Here is a 14,563-nt window from a genome sequence, read left to right on the forward strand (position 1 = left end):
TGCAGTTAATACCCAGTACTTGTTTACTACTCCCCACCCCCAGGTTGAGTTTTATTTTCCTGACCTTATTACTAGGTGTGTTAACTGCTACGGCAATGGCTGGGGCATATCAGGTCATGGCACAGCATATACGTAGTGTTAATGTTTGCACTCACATTACTCCAAGATAGAGCAGAACTACACCAACACTTCAATAGGGTGAGCTAGGAATTCTGGGAAAATGTTCAGGCCTTCAGGTATACAACTCAACTAAGTTCATCCTCTCAGAAATTGATAAGAAATCAAGTTGATAAGAACACCATCTGTATGATACCAATATCATGATTATTGTCCAGGTTACGGCTCCCTGTTTATTCTGATTAGTTTTTGTTGCTTAGTAGTAGGCGGTATAGTGATAATGATAACATTTGTGCTCATCTTTGTGGTACAATCAAGACCACAATTATTTTGCATTTTAACTTATTTAATTTTCGTAGTGTATTTACCATTGTGAATGTTCTATAAAAAAAAATTGCCAAGTCACATTATTCAGCAGTGGGGCCCTGTGACATGCTATCAATGGCAGGCAAATGATTGGACTTGAACTGAAAGGATTATGGCTGGGCCCGACAGGAGATAACCTTTCTAAAACACCATGTAAATGAGTTTTCTCCTCCAGCCTTATCTGCCTCCCTCTTAATGATGTCATGTGAACGCTGGGAGAGGAACCGTGGCTTATGGGTTAAGGTGAGATTGGCCCCACTGCTGTTTCTCTATTTCGTTGCTGTCGGCCAGAAACCTTGTATCTCCATATTTCATCTTTTTACATTGTTCGTAAATGAATGGCCTACTGTATACTTCATTGTATGACAGTGTTCTCAACATTTTTTGAAAATAGCCAATCTAAAAGCTCACACCATGTCGCATCGTGACACACTGTGAGGTGGTAGATCTGCTATTTTCTCACTGAGAGTGCTTGTGAATTTCTGAAATAATGTCCAAAATAAGGATGCTAGGCTGAAAGGTTAAGTCTGTCTGTGGGATTTATAAATATTTAATAAATTAAATGTATTAACAAGAGCTTGTTGTGACGGAATAATAACTACATTTTCTGAAAAGTATCAGTTTTGGACTAGGTTTACTATACTAGGTTTCTACCCGACAGCGACAATTTCTAACTTCTCTCTCGCTCTGTCTCTCTCTCACATACATATGACTTTCCCCTCTTCATTCACTCACTCTCAGATCACTCAGTCTGGTGTCACTGGAAAATTTAAAAAAGAAGTGGGCCCTAATCTTGCCACTTCATGCCGGCAGATTCCAACACGCAACACAGAACGAGGCCTTGTCTATGTTTGAGGCAATTAGGCCACATTTTCCCTCTCAGATGTGATAACAAACGGGCATTATATCTCCTTTCGACTGACCAAACATGGCCATCAGTGTGGCATGGCTTCTGTGCTCCCAGCACTGAGGTGTCGCTGATGATAAAGGTGCTTTGCTGGTGGCTATATATGGACTAATGCCCAGTCTGAATGCACCGTAAAGGGCCGTAAAGCAGTGCATTCACATTGGGTCATGTGATCAGTCAGAAAAAGACGTTGAAAAATGGGATGTGTTTGTTTATAGGCATTGGCAGGTTTCTGAAAAAAAAAAACTTTTTTGAAAAACACTTCCTTTTACTGTATGAATGACTGAACTTCAGTCTTCAATGAATGAATTAGAGAAGTTCACTAAAATCATAAAATGTGAGGGTTTTAAAAAGAGCTTTTGTTGTGTTGATGGACAGAGGTATCATAACAGATGGCTGGTTTGGCTGAGCAGGACACTTTGTTCATTGGTTCGAACTAATTTGAAATGACACGCAGACAAAACAGCACGGAGCGCCAAACTTCCTCACTGTTTGTTAAGTTAATTAACAGACAGTAAATAGAGAATGCTTTGAAAATGGCTCGAAATGAACAATACCCTTTTACAGTGAACTCTGAATTGCAATTTGAAGTCATGGTCAGGCCCGTTTGATCCCTATGGGCATTTGTATCATTGATTTCATCGTTCTTGTTCAATAGCTTTTCTTGCATTGACCTGCTTATAAGGGCTCCAATAATGCGACATCTTAAATTATCTGGGAAGAGTATTCTGGGGTTTTGTGCAGATAGGAAATCCGCACGATGCCTCAATGTGAGGAGTTAAATGTTTTGAAGGTCGCAGTTTCTCTCATTGATCTTGCAATGTTTGTTAATTACATTGTCACTGATGTTGTGAGAGATAATTAAGCCACTATGTTTATATGCATAATTATGCGCACTCCGCATCAGCCTTTGAAAGACAGCGGAGAGAGGGAGCGAGGGAGGGAAAAAAATGTTTTAATTGTGAGCCGTGCAGAAACATGGCAATATAGATGCCCTAGTTACAATCAACAAAGAGCAACTCTGAAAAAAAAAGAATCCAAAGACATGAGTTGCGACTGATGCAGTATGCTCTCTCCACAGTCTTCAAACACGCTAGCTTTGTTGAGAGATGTTAAGTTGTAGAAGAGCAGGTGTAAGCCTCTTCTGCAACACTAACACATATTTACAGACAGACATTTTTATGGCCAAGAAATAACACACAAAATGACTAATTAAAACCACAAAGCCTCTTTCATTCGCCTTGCTCTGACAAGAAATTTACTAGATTTTTCTGAGAAGCTCTTGCCCCCAATTCTGTCTGAGCGGTAAAAGCTACTGTTACACACTTGGAGTAAACAGAAAAGGGAATGTAGAGAAAAGAAGAAAAAAAAATTAAGCATACATATTTGACTCTGAGGCAGACACCCAGATGAAAGAAAAACAGCAAAACTGAGGTGAGCAAGCAGAAAACAAAACCTGTTTTTCTACCACAACAACTGGAGCCTAACTGCACGTTGTTTTGTTTTTCGTTTTTTTTTGCACTAGATGTCTGTGAAACAGACCTTATCTCTTCCTATTATCAACTTGTGTTTTTTCCCTCTCTCTGTTTTACTGCTCTGTGTTTTGTTCTACCATATACAGGACAGTCTCTGAGATACGGTGGACATGCTTCCGGTTTCCAGGTTCAACAAGTTCAAGCCTGTAAATAGTAATTTCTCAGAAGATTGTTTGTGCTGTTAACACATACCGTTGCCACTTTAGGTGTGTGCCACCTTTATCTCTTTGCTAATCCACAAATGATACCAAAGGAACATTGTGTAATTATTAAATGGGAGTCTTATGGTGAGACATTTACAACAAACTATGAGATATGGATAAATTCATTAAAATATGCCTATGTTTGTGAACAATAAATGTTATAAGCCAGTGCAACAGATAAAAGCATTGGCCTTTACTCTGATTTCATAGTAAGAACAGAACTGCAATAAATGGACTGTGATTCTATTTCTGACTTTATTTGACAACCGATCTCTTGGATTTGAGCATAGTGAGCTAATCTTTGCCAGAACTGAACCTGAACTCCTTCACAACAGACTACTACCGCATGTAATAGCGTGGCTTTGAGCGGTGGCTAAGTTTAGTGAGCTTAGGGAAAAATCAAAGACTCAATATGTAATCCCGGGTGTAATATGAAGCTTAGCCCAGCCCTGCCAAGCGCTCTTGGCCCTACAGCTGCTGGGAGAATGTATAAGCGGCCTTGCAGTGTAAGCCTACTCCAAATATGAATTTCTTGATACAGTTAACCACACACTCTGACAGTAGTTCCTGTTTTCCTCTCTGGAGTGCCAGTTGATTCTGTCTTAAGGGTGATACTGTCAGTGGTTATTCATATTGTAACTCTAGAGCTTCTCTTTCCAATAACAGCCCCATTTAAGCTGATGTGGATGCAGCCATGCCACCCATCTTCTTTCTAAGCTTTGCCCACTCAACAATAGGGAGCGGAATGTTTTGAAGGGCAAAGGTGTTGGTTTAAGCCAATATAAGTACTAAATCAGTGCATAACGAGGCCTTACAAAGTACACAGGGGAGATGGTAAGAGAAAATGTACCTGGGGAGGAGAAAGGTGCTTGGCGAGTCGGGGGCTCGCTGGGCGGCATGTAGACTTCTTCTTTGGGTGGCCCGTCTTCGGAGTCTTTATCGTCGTGGTAACTGCCATCCTGAGAGCCCAGCATGGGCTCGGGCTCGTCCACATTGTCTTCTTCGTCGCTGCAGCCTTTGGGCTGTACCATGTACACACCCTCGGGGGGCCCATCTTCATCGTGACCGACTTTATGTTCGTGCTCCTGGTCGTCACCGCAGCCGGGCACCGGCGGTGGCTCATCGCCGTACTCGCCGTTGACCCACTTCTCGATGGCCTCGCGTCTCTTCTGGTCCTCCTCAAGGCCCAGGGTCAGGGTCTCTGGGAAGTTGGTCTCGTCGTCGTAGTGGGAACTACCACGCTCACTGTTCTCAGCCACGCTCTGTTCTCCCTCAGCATTCTGGGAGCTAGTGTCGAACACCACCTGGCGGCTCAGCTTGGCACAGATAGCGTTGAGTTTTAGGCCACCTTTCCTTTTGGCGGCCATCTTGGATTTTCCTGAGGTCTTTTCAGTGCATAAACTCCTTTCAGCTGATGGAAAAAGACAAGAAAAACAAAAAAGGAGATATTAGCCAAAGTTCTGTCACAAGTGATCTATGTTACAGTTTCGAGAAACCTCAAGTTTTCCCTCAATGGACAGGTTTTTCAAATGAGGGCAGGGCACGCCTTCATCGCAAACCAACATTTGAACAAATGTTGTGCAAGTGTCATTCTCTTATGCTAATTTGAAGGTTGACCCTGGACAAACAAAGTGACATAGGACAACAGTTACTGCTGCTGCTATTAATAACAACCAAAAGCACAGCCACTTAACAATAACAGCACAAGACTGGGAGGAGAGAGAGAGAGAGAGAGAGAGATACTGTACATATCTTTGTAAGTCACACCTTCCATCGTCAGTTCAGAGTTTAAAGCACTGACAGAGAAAAAGAGAAAATATCCCAGGCAGCTAAAACCACAGGCAGATTGGTATCAGGCCCCCCTCTGGTACAACAAGCAGCGAATACACAGCTAACATAATCCTTCACATGACAGCGCCACAGAGACACCCCTGAAATGTTATCTTCTCTCTCACCTCAAGAGGCTGTGGTCCTGCCACTGAGTGGGGGGTTTTAGGGGGTGTACAGCTTTACAGCTGTCAGGATGTTGAGTGGAAATGCTGGGCACTTTCGGGCATTTCAGGAGATACTGTAGGTTCTCACATGCTGGATATTGTGTATGTGTATGTGTATGTGTATGTGTATGTGCGTGTGTGTGTGTGTGTGTGTGTGTGTGTGTGTGTGTGTGTGTGTGTGTGTGTGTGTGTGTGTGTTTTGTGGGGGGGGGGCCGTATCACAAAGACTTTTTCTATAAAGCCTGATTGATACTTGGTTGTGCATTGTGTCTCACACCAAAAATAGGAGATCTACAAGCTCACAACGTGTTGCAGATTAGCTATTTTGCAAGACACCAAGCGTAAGTATAAATCAGGCGTAAGGGCTGCTGTTTTGAACTAATTCAAGCGCAAAACATTGACGCTTTTACCCTACTCTCTATTATCTTCACTCTACCCGCCCCCCCCTCCCAAAAAAAAGAAAAAAGAAAAGAAAAGATAAAAAAGAAAAATCTTTGATATGGTTGGCAGTAACGTGAGTAGATAATAGGGGAAATGGTTTATCTGCCATCTTTTTACATGTCTTTTACTGAACAATATACTATACTGGATGGTGTCTAAATTTCCCCCCAGTGCAGTCTCGCTGAACAATGGCCATGATAGAGTGTGCTTTGGGGCAGGAATGGGTGGCATTATTTCAACCCATGCGGGGCTATCTTTAAAACATGTCCTCTGATGAGACCAGAACAGCTGCCTCTGGCATTCCATATCCAGGGCTGCCTTTTTAGGGCAGAAACTGCTCTCTGTTACCTTTCACTTGATTACCAGAGCCACCAAAGTTCACCTTCCAACAGTTTTTCCAGGCTCAAAATCTAGTCCAGATCTTTATCACATTGTAAATAGCTTATAACAGGTTGTTTATGATATCAATAACCTTTTTTTCTTTACTTGCTGCTGCAGCAGGACCACCGGGGATTGGAAACAAACTTGTCAACTTGTGTTCTTTATATTCTTTCCCTCCCCCCAACTGTCAGAAGGAATGCCTTTGTCAAGTGGGGCTCAGTGAAATACAGTAATACCAACCTTTGTGCCACATACGGACTATATTCCTATCTTGTAAAGTTGTATTGAATCTACGGCTCCCTCCCCTTTACTCAACCACACTGTGGTAAGATAATAAACCACGTTGTGCTTTGGGCATACTATTTGTGTGTGGGGAAAAAAACGTGTGATAATATGAGTGACAAAGTTCTATCTTAAAGACTCAATTCGCTCTCTATAACAATGGGTATAGTCCTCTTCATTTTCTCTCAGCCCATAAAGCCAAGAACAATCATGCGTGAGCCATTGCTGGCATTATGTAAATCACGTCAGCACAACATAAAATCCTGTTTTCATTTTCTTTTGCAAAGCTGTGGAATCATTAGAGGATATACAATTTGAGTGAGTTTACAGATCACCCTTGCCGCTAAACAATGTGCCCTGTGCTCCCCACACACATGCTTTCTCAGTTACTGTATTTACATTGCGGACTTCCTCTCTGAAACAATGACTTGAAGAATTATGTCGTTCTGGGGGGGGGGGGGGGGGGTACATCAGCGGCACATTACTGTACAATTTGGTGTTAGACAATTAGAGGCAGGGGTGAAAAGGTCACCTTTTAGAGGGCAGCAAAGAAAAAAAAGAAAAAGAAAAAAGAAAAAAAATCGGCTGGAAAAACTATTAAGAAGTGGAAGACATAAATTTTAGCTTTTTTTTCTTTTCAGAAATACACTCCCAAGGAAGATTGAGGTCATTTGGGTGTTGCAGTGGAGGTCATTTTTTCTGTTTACTGTGCTCAGTATTTCATGCTTTAACTACCGATTTCCTTTGCATTGCAATCTCTAGCTCCTTGTAGGAAATGACCCCTACACAGTTGTTTCTTTCCATTAGTGACTATTTATGTACATTTCTGTGTTAACAATAAGGAGCGTGAGTGCAGGTCGCCAGCCACTGCCTAAGTATCTTTCCAGGTGCCTAACAAAAATGTCAGACATCTTTTGCGTTGAATACATTTTTTTCTGATGTATAACACTATAGAAAATAGCCTGTAGATGAACAACCAGCAGTGAGTGTACATGAAGGTGTATGGAAGCCGTCTGAGCTACTATTTAATGACTTTACCACTTAATCACAAAACATGTATAGATTATTCTGAAAATAGCCGATCCACAAGCAAGGTTTAATTTTCAAAAAAAGATATATATTTTTTTTACCCAAAATTGGGCTGCCATGTTAAAGTGGTTAGGGGAAGAAGTTTCTGTTGTGGATTTCTGTCAACAGGAGCTTTTTGCTATTGCTTGCAATAGCGATTGCTATGGAAACACTGGGCTGTTTACCTCAAGTCGTTTGTGTGCATGATAGCGTACAATGAGATAAAATCTGTAGGGACCTACATGAAAGAACAACTTTCCCCTCTGGGACCTACTCCCCCACCTCCCCGAGAGTCCAGTAAGCAATCTCCCTTATTAATGAATATCAGAGAGAAAAACAACTCTGTCACACGCATCGGACATTATTTACAGTCTGCTTTAGCATGGTGTGCTAATTGTCAAGGCGGAGACACCTCAGTAAGCACTGGGAGTTGGAAAGAATAGGCAGGCTTGAATATGAACACAACAACCTGAAACTAATTTTTCCAAATGCTTATGTTAACAGTGACACTAGTTTTACTGGAAACAGTGCAGAGCCACGAAGGAACGCAAATACACTGACTGTATAAGGCCAAAAACCTGAAGGAAAAAAAAAAAAGTCAAGAAACTATTTTGAATATATTTGTACTAGAGATGGTTTCTTTTTCATCTATGGTCAAAAGATGTGCATCGGAGTTAATTCCAGGCCCCTGGTTCTTCTCAGAACTGGGCGGCCGTCTATTTGGCGACACAGCCTGTATTCAAATCTAGAAGTGAACTGACTGCTCCCCAAGCTGCTCCCGGGCTCCAAGCCCCACAGCATCTTGTTGGTTTTTGATGCAGCGTCTCTGTTTATGTGCCAGAATGATATCATGCCCAATCAAGTGGTGTTTCAAATCCTAATAACGCCGTTGGAAGTGCATTATTTGTGTGAACGTGCGCAGACTCTAATCAAGGCAGCCAAGGGGGGGAAAAAAGGGTGGGGGAGTTAACAAGGGTGGAGAGTGGCAGGGTCCGGGTCTCTGTCACACAGACAAGAGGGGCTCCTGTGAGTCCTTACAGGGACCGCAAGGACTTGTGTAATCATTGTGGCCCATGAGGGTTACTAAACCCCACTTACAATCCATAAAGTAACAGAATAACTCAAGGCATATGTTCACTGTGAGTCAAAGTGCTGTGCCTCACTGCAAATGCAATGACTCCCCGCAGTGCTGTCAGTTTCTATGGAGAATCCACTGGAGGTCCCGTGTTCGGAGAGGTAGATATTACCTGTTAAACTGAAGCTTATCTCTTTACCTAATCAAACACGGGTACAGGGCTTGTTGTAGATTCCTGCCGAGTTCCAACATCTTGACTGACACAGGGACAAAACCCCCAGCAATATCTCTACTTAATTAACACAAACTGGGCCTGGGAGATGACTGAACAGCACAGGATTATTTTTCAATATGTAACCAAGAGTTTGTTCTGGCTCTTTTTTTAAAACCTGGTTATAACTTTATAAACCTTTGGCAGATTAATTGACACGGCTCCAGCTACCGGTGTGTGGCTGAGAGAACCTTTTGTGTCTCTTCCCCCAAGGGTTGATGTGTGCACGTGTGTGTGTGTGTGTGTGTGTGTGTGTGTGTGTGTGTGTGTGTGTGTGTGTGTGTGTGTGTGTGTGTGTGTGTGTGTGTGTAGGAAATCACTGTGGCACATGCACGCACAAACACACACTCTCATGCGCGCACACACACACACACACACACAATGACATGAAAACATCTCTTGTTTTTATTTTTGCAAATTTACGGCTTGCAGGAAGAGAGTGTTTCCCTCCGCCCTTTCTCTCTATTTCTCTCTCTCTGCATGGCTGAGAGGCTGCGGCAGCCGCAGGGAAGCCAAGCGGAAAGCCACTGATGGACAACTATGCCACGGCACCCAGACCCCAGCATCTGGCCCCTCTCTCATTTTTTATTACACAAGAATAACAATAAGCAGGTCGCAGACCCCGCTGTGAGATTTTGCCACAGTTTTCCAACAGTCGGTGCCACTGATGCTAAGAAAATTTCCATTTTTCCGCTTGCATATTTAATTGAGTTTTGTCCCAGTGGTGCGGAAATGATTTGTTTTTTGCTCTCTGTTCACTTGACTCCTCTTCGGAGTCGCTAACCCTGATTAAGACGTTCCCGTTAATTTCCCAGCGCACACCTTTTTTTTGTGCATTAATGGTTCTGATCGTCTAATTAAAACTTCTCAGCTCGGCTGCTGATCACCGCTCGTTGTGCCTCTGACCTGAAGTTTTAATTGCCGCATCAGAAGCGATAATAATAATTTCGGGGGTTCTGATGATTAAAAACAATGCCATTGCCAACTAGTTGAGAGATGGAAAAGGGGAGACGGATAGAGAAAAAAGAGAGAGAGAGAGACAAGCCACGGGAGAACTTTATGTCGAGGGGGCGGGGGGCTGAGGAGGATGTACAGTACCTGTACATGCAAGCAATGCAGGTAGGGGTGGAGGGGGAGATCAGTAGGTGATTACTAAAGGAAGAGGAGCAGTGGGTAAAGGGAAGTGGCAGAGCATATGGAACACTCCCAACCCTCTCCTCTCCTTCAGGCTCTTGGCTGGGGCTGGGGGTGAGCTCTTCCCCACCTCAAAATTTAAATGTGCCACCAACCAAGTCACTTAGGATGTCTACTCACTCGGCATGATGGGTGTGAGGCAGAAAACGATAAAGGTGCATAAAAGAAGAGTGCACTCCAACACCCTCTGCTTATTTTCATAAAAAAAAGATAATAGTAGGTGCAGAACAAAAGACACTTTGTTCCCGGAGAGACAGAGAGGAAAAAAGGGAACCTGCAGTAACTAGTGTCTCTGTCATAAAACATCAGACAATCAACAGATTATATATATATATATATATATATATATATATACACACACACACACACACACACACACACACACACACACACACTCTGTACGTTTGCATTATATTTAGCAGATTATACAAAAACATGGTGATGACCTTAAAACAGGAAATTATTAAAGCATGCAGAGAGGTCATGCAGTAGAGAAACTGCCACCAGCACCAATCTGTCACATTCTGTTCTTTTTTTAACGACTGGATTTCTAATGGATTTTTTTTTTATTCCACTTCAGGATCAATGTTTTACTGTGAAGACACAGTACACAGCCGCTCAATATGGTAACAAGCAACGCTTTACAATGTTTTTTCTACAGACAAAAAAATAAATATATAAAACAGAAGGTATACATGCTTGTGCACACACGCGCACGCATAGACAAACAAACATCCACACACACGCGCACACGCACACACACACACACACACACACACACACACACACACACACACACACACACACACACACACACACACACACACACACACACACACAGGACAAAGCGTTCTCTCTCCCTGCCCCCTCCCTCCCCCTCTGTCCCTCTCCCTCACAAATCTATTTTATTATTAATCAGTTGGTTGCACATCTGCCTGCTTGCTGTGTTTTTTCTATCAATAAAGCACTTATTGCTTTTAGTCTAGAATGTGACCTTGCACATTGCGTGCCGTCTTTCCGGGGGGGGCACCGACCTTGGAGAGACCCGTTTGGACTTTTTCACAGCAGCTCCGTCCCCGGGCTGTTATCACACACAAGCCCTCAGCCAAGCGCCACACGCCCGTCATACCGCCACAAATACAAACAAGACGCCCGCAGGACAAAGGCAGACATTCGCGCACACACACACACAAACACACACACACTCGCAGTATCACACACTTGCTGTGCAGGACAATGGCTTGGGAAAACAATGTATATTTCAAGTGCAAGCGGAAGGGGAAAGACGCTGAACTTCGGGGGCAATCAGGCAGGAAAGTTAGCAAATCTGAGGACAAATACGCCCTCCGGCTCCATCATAAACAGGGTAATTATGGTCGTTTCCAGAAGACAGAGGGGAGGGAGATTAAGAATTTAAGAAAAAATGACATGAGTGACAAAAAGCCATTCTGACAGACAAGTTTTATTCACCACTTGTTAAAATTGTACATAAAATCTGGACTCACAGCTGGCAGCAGAGTTTCACATGAAGAGTTAATTTTTAAAGTGTCAGATGGAGGCCGGCGGAAATCAAGACTTTGTTTAAAAATGCATAGCGCTCTCGGGACGCATACAAACTCCAACGTTTTTTCAAGATTGAAACGAGGGAAATATTTGAACCTCGTGGTGGCCCTGCATTGAGGTTGGGGCCCCTGTGCACAGGTTTAGAGAGCAACAGCAGGAGTGCAGGTTTGATAAGCCCAGCCACCATGCTAAATGAGCAGACGACCCCGGGGTCCCTCCCTTATGGCTGCGGTGCTCAGCGCTGCAGCAAGGCAGTGAGGGTAATACAGTGGAGAAGGGGCTCAGTGGCATGCCACTCAAGGGCCCTTGAGCTAATATCTGTACAGATTAACTGCTTCAGTTGTATTTTGGTCACGGGGATCTCTCTTTGCCTTTGTGGCTTGTTGGGAGGGAGGGGAAGGGGTGTGTGTGTGTGTGTGTGTGTGTGTGTGTGTGTGTGTGTGTGTGTGTGTGTGTGTGTGTGTGTGTGTGTGTGTGTGTGTGTGTGTGTGTGTGTGTGTGTGTGTGTGTGTGGTGCGTGTGAGAGTGCTCTCAAGCCAAGAAGGTCGGGAGGCCTATAGTAGGCTGGTGTCTGTCACTCCAAGTTATTATCTTTGGGGATATTTTTAATTGAACACATTCCGGAACCACGCTAGTGAGCAAGTCAGGCCCTTTCCTCTCAATATAACCTACCTCTTTTATCACACACACACACACACACACACACACACACACACACACACACTATATTGCACAGACATACACAGATTCTCCAGGGTAAACCCATCCCACCCTGCACCATTAGTTATCAATTAAGTGTGCAGAAATCTCCACTAAGCTTGCACATGATCATGCACGCGCACACACACACACACACACACACACACACACACACACACACACACACACACACACACACACACACACACACACACACACACACACACACACACACACACACACACACACACACACACACACACACACACAAGTGTGAGGCCAGGGCAGCTAGACGCACGGCATTATACTCGACAGGAAGTCAAAGGAAGAACGCCTCCTCTAACTGTGTGTGTGTGTGTGTGTGTGTGTGTGTGTGTGTGTGTGTGTGTGTGTGTGTGTGTGTGTGTGTGTGTGTGTGTGTGTGTGTGTGTGTGTCCGTGCGGGTGGCACTTTCGTCCATGAGGTTAACCTTGATATGAGGCCCTGTCAGACCAGATAATGTCAATCAATGACAAGCCCTCACAGATAACCCCTAATGTGAAGCCTAAAAAGCAAGGCTGTTTAGATCTTTAGACATGCCCCCTTTCACCAGCATATGAATTGCATTACAAGGAAATGAGTTGTGGCATTTCTTTAATAAGACTCTTAAGACATTTTGACAGCATATAAGGCACTTTGCAGTTAAAAAAAAATAAATAAAGCCGACCGGTCGACAAAGGCATGATGGGCAGACATAAGTCGTGCTTACCAGGAGGAGAGGAGGGGGGGGGGGGTGGGGGGTGGTCTAGCCCTCTCCCTTCTTTTTTTTTCTTGTGCAGCTCCCGGGGACTTCTTAATTGATTTCCAAGGTTACTTTTCAAATTTGTTTTTCAGATATGGGGCCCCGGCATATGAGAAAGAGCAAGTCAATGTTTTTCAAGCAATTTCCTCAAATTCAGCCTGGTTGAGTTTGCGTAAGATCTCCTAGACCCCCAGCAACCCCCCCCCCCCCCCCCCCCCCCCAAACACCACCAACACCACCACCCTTCAACCACCACCCTGAACGTTCTCTACTCTCGCTCTTATTCTCTTCCTTGGAATGGGAGGAGGCGGAGGTGACATTAAACCCAAAAAAAGCATACATTTCCAGACAGGATGCCTGCGCTGACAACATCGATCCCTGGCCACCATTAAAACATTTGCTCTGCTTGACAGACTTTTCCTCTTTTGGACTTTATATGCAGTGGAATGAATCACAGGTGCCCCCTAAATGTCATCCACCGCAGGTACCCTACCTGTCCAAACAGCTTCCCCACTGGAGGACCAGGAGAACAGTTTTTTATACATGTTTTATATAATATATTTTATATCTTATATATTTTATATATATACTGCATATATATATATATATATATATTTAGAGAGAGAGAGAGCCTGTACTTCCTTACTGTTGCGTTCCAGAGATTTTAGATTGTTACAGTGAGCATATTTACACAAATTTGGCCATAGAAGGACGGGCAGAAAGGTGGGTTGCTTGCCAGAATTGCAGTGTGTTAACACCTTTTTTTTCCTTTCTAATATACAGCATGCCAGAGACGATTCTGTTTGAAATGATATGTGCATGTTTGTGATGTCTCCGCATATCTGCAGGTGGGGACGTGCACCATGCATTGTAAACACATACTATAAGTTTCCCAGCCAAGTATGGTATGCAAGTGTGTGTGCGTGTGTGCATGTGCATGCAAGCATGCGTGCGTGCGTGCGTGCGCATGCCTGTGGGGCTTCAAGAGTGCACACTATTGTGTACTCCCTCTGCTCTTCTCTCACTAGTGGCTGTAGGTCATGTCATTTGCTCTGAGACGCACACTGTCAAATATGCACACTGACACTTCTACACACTCAGGGAAAACCGATCCACAGCGCGGATATAAACACCCTACTGCGCCAGTGACAGCACTTAAACTGTGCGTGCCTTACCAAAAAGTTCAATGCGAACTGGAGGCGGAACTAAACGTGGCAGTTTTCACCTAAAACGGGAACATTCTTGTCCCAGAGAGCTCCGTTGAAGGAGGAATGTGTCGTGACCGGATTTTAAGGTGTGATAAAATGACGCGTGCAAAGAGAACCGACAAAAAACAGGCAAAACTCTGTTTTACCAGAAAAGAAAGGAGACTCTATTCTATTTTGGGCATGGGTATACAAAAGGAAGTGTTGCTAAGATGACTCAAACAAATAAATATGCTTTTGATAAAACCGCAACAGCACACTTGTGCATTCTACACCAAAACCAACGTTGTTTCCTGCATCTTTATCTACAGGATAATGTGACTTACCACATTGTGAAAGGCGTCTGACTAAGTGTCAGGCACAAAAGTGCAAAGGTGCACAGTAAAATCCTCAGTGTTCATTGAAAAACCCAAATGTTCTAGTAAGGGCACATTTTTACACTCTCAAACATAAATTAACAGAGAATTTTACTGCATGTTTT

General features: G+C 43.6%; 1 protein-coding gene across 5 annotated transcripts in view; it reads right to left on the reverse strand.

The window, feature by feature from the left end:
* Window positions 1-14,563, reverse strand: part of casz1 (castor zinc finger 1) — a 204,386-nt gene that overhangs the window by 34,917 nt on the left and 154,906 nt on the right. For all 5 annotated transcript variants that reach the window (XM_084069636.1, XM_084069637.1, XM_084069638.1 and 2 more), the window contains one exon: window positions 3,979-4,539. In XM_084069636.1, the coding sequence (XP_083925762.1) occupies window positions 3,979-4,495 (517 nt within the window). In that variant the 5' untranslated portion in view covers window positions 4,496-4,539. The remainder of the gene's footprint in view (window positions 1-3,978; window positions 4,540-14,563) is intronic.

Source organism: Gymnoscopelus microlampas, assembly GCF_963454915.1.
Source record: "Gymnoscopelus microlampas genome assembly, chromosome: 10".
NCBI lineage: Eukaryota > Metazoa > Chordata > Actinopteri > Myctophiformes > Myctophidae > Gymnoscopelus > Gymnoscopelus microlampas.